This window comes from Alligator sinensis, unplaced genomic scaffold (genome assembly GCF_000455745.1).
Source record: "Alligator sinensis unplaced genomic scaffold, ASM45574v1 scaffold140_1, whole genome shotgun sequence".
Classification (NCBI taxonomy): domain Eukaryota; kingdom Metazoa; phylum Chordata; order Crocodylia; family Alligatoridae; genus Alligator; species Alligator sinensis.
The window spans coordinates 1,758,881-1,767,976 of NW_005841836.1; the positions used below are offsets into that span (position 1 = coordinate 1,758,881).

The following is a 9,096-nucleotide window of genomic DNA, read 5'->3' on the forward strand; positions in this document are numbered from 1 at the left end:
GGAGTCCTGTGAGTCATGAAGGATGAAAAACTTAGTCTTTGAGCTGGCTGTCAGAGTGCTCCCTTGTCACCATCTGAGTCACAGTTGCAATAGAAGCTGTTTACAAAAACATTAAAAACTGACAGGTTGGTATTTTACTGGTAGTTCCCTGCATCGCCACTCTGGCTCTGGCCTGGTCAAGACTGTCTAGCAGTGCTACAGAGGCTGCGAGGGCAGGAAGGGAGTCCTCTAGTCTTTACCTGTTATTCTTTTGATGATTGCAGGGTGACATTGGTCCTCAAAGGGAATCCAACTCATCCCACCACAGCAGATGACTGCTGCAATGATGCTTCTTGACAGATGATGGTTTAATGCTTGGAAAAATTGGGGTTCTTTGGGAGGATTAAAGAGAAGTTACAAAAGGGAACATTGCAAATGACTTTGGCACTAATTTCCATCCAACAAAGTCCCCAGAAATTGAAATCAATGGTGGAGAGGGCTACACCACTGAGGAAATATAACCTTATTGCAATAGACAGATGAGAGCTGGACACATTTGCTCATGCCTTCACAGTTCCTGTGTGACCTTGATTAAGCCACCACATCTTGATGCCTCTCTTTCTCTGTGTGTGAACTGCAATCTTTCCCTGCCACAAAGAGGTGTTATGAGACTTCCAGGAGCTCGGTGACATTTGCGAGGCACTCTTGAATTCTGTGACTAGGCAGCATTTTGTGATTGTGAATTCTGAAGTAGAGAGTAGGCTGGAATTATGCCAGGTATAATTTTCAGTCTTTTGAGGAAGAGTCCTAGTTAAGATAGCAGGTCAGAGCAAAGCATAGTCCTGTCCTGTCCCAAGTCGCCCGTAGTCTGAGGGTTGAATTTGAATACTCAGTAAATATTTCCTGTTGTGATAAGTACAGCTAATTGGACTGCTCACTAGCATTAGTACCCTGCACATTCATTCAGACCTTTAGCTTTCCCAGTTGTGACCTGCCCAATTGTTATTGTAGCTTAAACAGTATGAGCCATGTTCTCAAAGCAAAGCCAGCAGCTGTGCCTACTAAAATGCTTACACACTTGTTGCATCCACAAACCCTTCCAGTCATGCCTCACCCACGCCCCCCCACCCCACCCCACAAAGCAATATAGTTAGTAGGTTGCTCACCTAGCCCCTTCCTTGCGCCCCATCCCTGTGCTCTGAGATCTGGGCCTAAGTGCTTTTTCTTGGACAGGTGTTTCACGTGCTTTGAATATATAAAAGTAGAGCTTCTTGCAGATGCATTGAAGAGCTTTTCCAAAAGGGAATGGCAAATTAGGGTACCTCCATTTTTGGATGCCCAGCTTGAGGCTTAAGTTCTTTGAGTTAAAATTTTCCAAAGTAGCCACTTGATTCAGGAATCAGTTGGAATCTGTGGGAGTTAGACACTGTACTGCCTTTGAGAGTTTAGCCCTTAGGCTACATTTGATTGAAAATCATTGGCTCTTAAGGACAAGGGGTTTGAAGTAACTAGCCATACAAATAGGTGCCTGGTGAGATTTTCAAAAGATTACCTTACTCTCAGCATGCTATTGGCTATAATGGAGTGTGTCTATGTGTAGTGTTGTGTGTGTGAGATTTTTTTTTTTTTTTTCATGAGATGAGGTTAACCTGACTTTGGCACAGGGGCTCCTAGTCCTTGTTATCCAGAGGAGTACAGGTTGCAGGCTGTGGGCTGCAGAGCGGCAGATTGCAGAGCTGAAATCCAGGTAAATAGCAGTTTGAAACTTCTGCGCCCTATCAGGAGGGGGAAAGAAACAATGAACCGCAAGCTGCAGACATCAAGGTAGCCTTGAGCAGCCAGCCTGGGGTAGCCAGCTAGCACTGGGGGGGTTGGCTGTGTTATACATACACTCTGGGTGGGGGCTAGACATTTTATTTTTATTAAATTAATAGTTTTGTTTGTGTCAGCCATGAGGCCTGGTATGGCTTTAATGAGGAGTAGAGAGCCCACTATTGGCACCCGGGGAAATGACTGCCCATTTGGTTTAGTTGATTTAAGGTAGAGACTGCAGACCCAAGAGGAGTGCCAAATGTGAGGACAGAGCCCAGCTGAGGCAAGATATTCTGCAAGGGTTCAGCGCGTTACAGACGGGGCCAGAAAGAGGTGGCCCAGCGATGAGCAGGGCCGAATGAGGCACCTAAGGTGTCACTCTGGTAGTTTGGGGGCTGCATTCCAAATGTATATTAATCAACAACCAGGCATGGCCGGTGAGGACGTGGCAGCACTGTGATGAGCTAGAGTAGGATATAGGCTACTAGAAAATGCCCAGACCTCTGGAGAGGCATCAGCTCCATTACAAGCACCTTATTCCAGGAGAGGGCTCACAGCTGAGAATCCCAAGTGGAGAGATATGTCCCCTCCAGCCCACATTTAGGCATCTTTCATGAGCACTACTTATGCACCTGAAAGTTATGAGAGATACCCTGAGCCTGAATGTCAACACCCTTTTTGAAAATGTTTTTTAGGCATCTAAGCTAAGTAGGCACTTTTGATAATCTCACACGTCCTTTCATGTTATTCCAGAGAGATTGGTTGTCAGCCATGTTGCATTCATTGCCTTTAGAAAAAATGGGTTTGGGTACCAGAATGTGAATTCACTCATGTATCTGTTCCTGGCAGTCAACTTTCATTTCTGCTGATTTCAGTTGTGGTTTTGTTTTCAAGATTATTCATCTAAACAAGAGGTTTGAAATTGTTTCCTTGGTTGGTACCCTGAACAAAGTGCCTCACCTCCATATATGCCTGTCAGATGAGGATGGTCACACCGTCGGAGGGCATGTTCTCGGTGACTTGGAAGTCTTCACTACAGCTGAAATAGTGATTGGTGAATGCAAAAGCCTGCATTTCACCCGGGAGATGGATGGTAGCACAGGTTTCCCAGAACTTATCATTAGTGCTCGCTCTGAAAAAGCTTAGTGAGTCCAAGCCTGTAAATTATGTGCCATTCCTCAAAACCAGTGGATTAAATAAATGGGGTTGGAGCATGCCTTTCTTGCTGTTAGCTTTAGCTTATTGATTCAGACATATTTCCACACAGAGAATAATCAATTCATCAGCGGATGGACAGAATAAAATAATTTCAGGCAAACTCTTCAAATGACTTGTCATTAATTTGCCTTTTTCCAGTACTTGTTCACTCCAAACAAGATGTGTTTAGCTCCCTCCAAGTATTAACTGAGTTGTGCTCTTGGGATTTTCTGGGACTGATTGGCCAGGAAGGAGGGGGGATGGAGGGGACTGGGGAGGGCTAATGAATGCACTATGTTTGCTCATCTTTACAGAGTCACTTATTACCACTAATTGGGAGGGACAGTTCAAACAAGCACAGAGAAGCAGTTGTCACATAAGCGTGACATGGTTTTAAAGAGGCAGTCAGGGGCGACTGCACTGACTGGTCCTGGCCCCTGAACTCCTGCTGTATCCTGGCTGGAAGCCTAGCACATATCCTACTCAGAGTGGAGCCTTTGTCAGGAAGCCCTATTAGAAGTCAGCGGTCTTAAGAAATCTGGGCAAGACAAGTCATTTCAGGGAGCTATAGACAGACATGCAGCTGTCTGGGACACTTAGAAAGTCAACAGCTGACGGAAGGGGTGGACTGCTGGCTTGGCTGTAAATGGGTTTAAAGATGTGATCAGAATTAATTTGTGCTGCATAGTTTGTAGCTGTTTTCTTAAAAGAGTTCCTTTGACTTAGGATACTTGGTGGCACGAGGAACCAAATATGAATATTAGGACACATTTTGCATGTGGTTTGACAATGGTGTGGTGACACCTTTTGATTATTTCCTATGCTTCCCGCTTTGCTGAATGCAGAAATGTTAATTTCTCTCTCTGTCTGTTTTACGGGGACAACATCTCCTTCCACACACACATATATTTCATGCTTCCAAGTTATTTTTACTTTAAAGTGTTCCTTTCTCAGTAAATAGTCTCTGTCATTCAGTGTTGCTTTCCCTAATTAAAACCATTTGGATTATCCTGAAATGTTTTTTTTAGCCCCATATGAAATTGACTTCAGTTCCAGGATCAGTATGTTATGCTGGTTGTTGGATGGATTTTTAATTGTGGAAAGTAATCTGAAAAAGATATACTGGGGAATAACAACACAGGATTGTCTATCTGCTACATTTGTGTTCAAGACAAGTTGTTAACTGGGAAAATATAGTAGATGTGATTATAAGGCTCTTGTGATGTCATATGTGCATGTGAACGTATGTAAGGGAAGAAGCCTTGTGAAAGAGTAAGGTATTATATTAGGCTATAACTATGCAAGCACTATGAAGGGGCTATTCATAAAGCAATAAATAGGCAGGCTAGAATGAAAAGGCTAAGTTCTCCTTCTCCTGGCCATCCAGTCCTGCGTGCTCATTTTCCACCATTCTGCATCATTCTGACAATACAAATTATTATTAGCTGCATTGTGATAGGTGTTGTACAGTCATGCAGTTTAAAGCCCATTTCTACTGAGAGGTGTGGTGTAAAAGGAATTCAGGGTAGATGAGAATTGGACCCTAACGCCCAGATCCATTAACTACCCGAGGCCAGATTCTGTTCTATCTATTAGATCTCTGAGAGGTCTTCAGTGCCTAAATATGATTCTTTCTCACTCTGCTTCGATCCCTGAAAATCTAGGAATACAAAAGGTGGGTGGGTGGCTCCTCCTCCTCCTCACTGCTTTTTTGTGATTCAGTCTTAAGGCTAAGTAGATGAGGCATTATAAACGTACACACACTAATGCAGTGGTTTTCAAGCTGTGTTCTACAGCACCCTGGGGTTCCACACTAGATCATCAGGGGTTCCACAAAAATATTGGGGGTCGTAGTACAGCAGGCCGGGAGTGGCAATTTCCAGGTCGGGTCACCTTACTGCATCAGTTTAAACAACCCACAGAGCCAGGGATAGGGGCTCTGCAGCAGAGGCAATATAAAAGGGTTCTGTGACTTTTAGGAAGCTTGAAAATCCTTAGGCAGGGGCTCAAGCAATAGGTGAAGTCAGATCTGGCCCCTACTGCCTATCGATTTCTATGGGAATTAGACTCCCACATATCCTTACGGATCCATGACCTAAGTGTTTGCAGGATCAGGCCAAAATAAACGGCAAAGCTGGGCCCATGCGTAGTAAGACTGTGTTTACCCATATCTGTTTCTGGAGACATAAGTATAAGGCCTGACTACAGTGCGTGTTGCTGGTTTTCTGCACCATCCTGGATCAGGCCCTAGCTGTGTCAAGCAGAAGGCAGGGTAGGGGATCACATTGTAGACTACTTAAATCAGCGATGCATAATCTTTCATGAGAGCTGTGGCCTGCCTGATTTATTTAAGGATAGTCTGAATCTTGCTCAATGATTAGTCTTCTTGTCCTCCATTGACAGTTCTCCCAGGCCCTATGGAGAGGTCTTTGCTGGACTTGGGGATGAAAGGGACTGGGTTAAGGGACAAATATTTCACAAACACCCCCCTCCAAATAACACCTACCTACAGCAGAGACTACTCAGTGAAGGTAATTTAGCCTTGGGCTTTTCTGCACAATGAAAAGGAGTCCCTGGAACACAGTAACCAGGAATACTCCATGATAGTTTGACTTCACTGGATCCCCTTTACCAGGCAGGGGGAAAAAGGAAGGGCATCTTGGACACAGTGTTGACCTGTAGACCATAGACAGTCATTGCTTCCTTCAGGGTCTCCATTGCTATGGGGAGGTCTGCAGCTTCATCCAAGGGCTGTCCTATGGGAAAGTAAACCCCACTCCCCAACCAAACAATGTTTTGGATCCACACGCATTTCCCACCCCCACCCCACTTTTCAGTCCATGCGATTGCTTTTGCCAGTGGGGAGTACTGCCCTATTCCATGAGTACTTGTTTATTACATGACTATTGAAACAGTATTTCTGATTAGATTTTAGTCAGTGGTTCCAGGTTAGTATTTTAGTTTACTAAAAAAATCCTCAGAAAGAAAAACAACATGAAAATGACAGGTTGTATTTTCCTTTAAACAGTTATCCCTGTTTCCCTTTACAAAGATCGTAACATTTTCTGTTCCTAAGGCAGGAAGGCGGAGATTATATGCATCTGGAGTCTGATTTAAACTATATTCTAAAGCTGCATTGTATACACATTGTTTCCTTAGGTTTATCCTCTTCAGTAACAATCTTAATCTTAGAAGTTAGCATAAACCGTTAAAGCACCAGCAAAAATTCTTTGTGTGTGGTTTGAATTTTAAACGATGGCAAGAGAAGCATTAAAGCCAAAATGGGAATTCAAACAATTATATAATCGGAGGCGTTAATACGAAATTAGAACATTTTTCTGAGGAGTGAGAAGAGAAAATGAATTTGTTTTTGAAGTCTCTTCTGTTTTAGATTTCCTGTGTTATAATATAATGAATTTGTTGTGCATTGATATCTTAATATATAGGGTTTAAAAAAAATCAGGGAAAACAATGCCCCCTTCACTTTTGCATGAATGAATTCATTTATTTTTCTTAACATCCGGAAGTCATTTATTTTGCCTTGAGACATCTGCAGGGTCTGTTTACGTATGATGGTTTCAGGGTACTTGGCAGGAATGGATGGACCATGGGTCTTAATTGTTCATGGTAAAGTCTGGCATTGCGGTGGACTGTGCATAAATACGGGTATAACAAGTATATGCTGATTGATTGAGAGATTATTGAACTTGTAAGAAACACATTTTAAATACTGCCTACACAAGAAATGTCTTTTGAAGATCTAAAGCAAATTTGCCACACTCTTTTCTGGGCCTTTATTTCCAGGCAGCCAAGCATATTTCTTTCTTTCTTTCTCCCTCCACTATTTTTTTAACAATTTATTTTAATTGTTCTTTTCATATCATGAATCACAGAGGGGTTCGAGCAAATAGCCACTGCAATTAATTGAATGTTTTCAGGGATGTTACATTGTTACCATCCTAATTTAGCATTAGTTAATGGATGTATGAATTGTAACTTAGACATTGCCTCTTTATTAAGGAAGGGATGAAATTACCACCTGCTGGGGGTGAAAACTGGGCCTATTAGAGCTGATGGCAAAGGTCCTATAGACTTGATTGGGGCCAGGGTTTTACCCTCAGAGTCCACATTTTACCATGGAAAATTCTCAAGGTGGAAAAACTGCTTTTAAAACCTGATTTTTTTTTTCTTTATTTTTGCCCATCACCTTTGTGTTTTCTGTGCTAGCCTCCACAGACTTGTTCTGCTGCCAGTTTCTCAATTTTTCCTCAGTAACTAGATTTTTTTATGTATCATAGGAAGGAATACTTTTTCCAATGTTGTTCGCGGTGGGTTTTGTTTTATGTTTTTCTGTATTTCTTGCAACTGCCTGTTTTGAAGCTGTTGTGCCTTCAAAAAAGTGCTAGCCTTCTGATTGAAACATGTAACCTGAGGAGAAAAATCTTATACATTAGATTTGTTGTCTTTAAAATTTAGGCCCATAATCCGCTAAAAGCTTCAATCTAGGCCTATTTTTATGTGAATACCTACAGCCCACCCTGATCAGCAACACCCTTCAGCACACGCTTAAGTCCTGTTAAGTCAATGGTGAAGTAAAGCGTGTGCTTGCCTGAATTGGAACCTTTGTCATCTCTAACAAAAAAGATCGCAAACCACCCAGGCTCTAACAAAGAAATGCTTTTCCAACACTATTCCCTTCCCCTAAGAGTCCCCCAAAATAAAGGACTGGTTTGAGGTATTGGTTTGCATAATATCAAAAAAAAAAAAAAAAAAAAAAAGGAAAGAGAGAAAGAAAAGAAAAAAAAGAGTAAATGTGTATCTTGCATTTTTCTCTTTCTGTGATGCATCTTGGACCATGCAACTAGAATGGTAAGTACTACCAAAAGATGACACCTGGCCTTGGAGCTTTGTTGGGATGCTGTGTTTCGGTGTCAACACAAAGGTGTTCCCTGCTGTGAATAAGCCTTCTGTTCTGTTCTTTTTAGGATCTAACCTTGTGCCCATTTCCCTGATAGTCAGTCCTAAGAACCGTCTGGAGCCTGAAGCACTTTTTATTTCAGCAATCTTCAGCTCTACTTTCTGCAAGTTGATCCAGGTGGGCAAGCCTTGGCATCTGCACAGTGTTCCAGGTTTCAGGCCTTGGGAGGGGTGTGGGGGGCTTGAATCCTAAATTCAACCCATTAAAACCTATTGCCTCACTCCGCAGTGTTTCATCACTGCTGGAAAGCCACAGATGTAGTAGAACAATTAGCAACAGAGGTGGAAAAGACCCATTAGTCCTTAATATCCATCCCTTTTGTACAACATGGGACTGAATCCTACAGGTGTTAAGCACTTGCAGGTCCCATTCTCTCAAAAAGGCACTTAGTCCCATCCTGGAGGAACTTGGCACCTTGAAGGACTGAGCCTAGAATCCCTTATTCCCTCTGCAGATGTCTGCAACACCCTGTCTCACCTGCCAGGCAAGAAGCAGCTTCTGTAGATGGAAGCTACCCAGGGAAAGATGATGCAGTGTTTCTTATCCAGAACCGGAGTCTCATCTCATCAATCACGAGAACGTGAAGAAGCCCCAGTGACCTGTGTCAGAGCAAGGTGCTGTTCACCAGGAGAAAGGGAGGGCAGAGCCTAGCCATGAATTAAACTTGCTTCTGCTTTTCCCATTTATGGATTCTTTGTCACTTCTATTTTCTTTCACAGTCTCCCCCCACCCCTCACAGTCCCTCTGATGGCACTCAGTGTGGAGCTTTGGCAAGTAGCTTCTCTTGCCTGTTTCCCTCCCAACTCCTGCCCTGTGCTCTGAGAATGGTCACAGAGTGATACAGCCTGTTTTTTACCGCCCCTTGAGATCAAGGGCTCTGTGTGTCTACTCTATCCAGCAGGAGCATATTTTAAAATACTCTAGTGGCTTTAGCCGGTGGTGATGTTGAGTTCCCTTTGGCAGAGTTCACTTTTGTTTCTGATGACGGTGTAGTACTGTGTTTAATTTTGACATATGCATAAAGCGCCTTGTATAAGGCAGAGTTTATTCCTGCATCTCTGAATAAGGGATCTCTGGATTAGATTGTTGCTTTTATCATCCTTCAGTACCAAGTTGTAAATCCAACAGCA

The 9,096-nt window shown here is 42.9% G+C and overlaps 1 protein-coding gene across 3 annotated transcripts in view; it reads left to right on the plus strand.

Moving 5' to 3' along the window:
- The window catches only part of LOC102373859 (bifunctional protein GlmU-like), a 69,735-nt gene extending 60,914 nt beyond the window's left edge, over positions 1-8,821 (plus strand). The window contains exons 3-4 of one of the 3 annotated variants that reach the window (XR_003093716.1): positions 7,974-8,083; positions 8,421-8,821. Coding sequence is in view for 1 of the 3 variants with exons in the window: in XM_014519348.2 (XP_014374834.1) it covers positions 2,686-2,937 (252 nt within the window). In the remaining 2 variants the exon portion in view is untranslated. Of the gene's footprint in view, positions 1-2,685; positions 2,938-7,973; positions 8,084-8,420 lie in introns of those variants that run through there. The other 2 variants (XR_003093717.1, XM_014519348.2) reach the window with 2 other exon arrangements.
- The last annotated feature ends 275 nt before the right edge of the window (positions 8,822-9,096 follow it).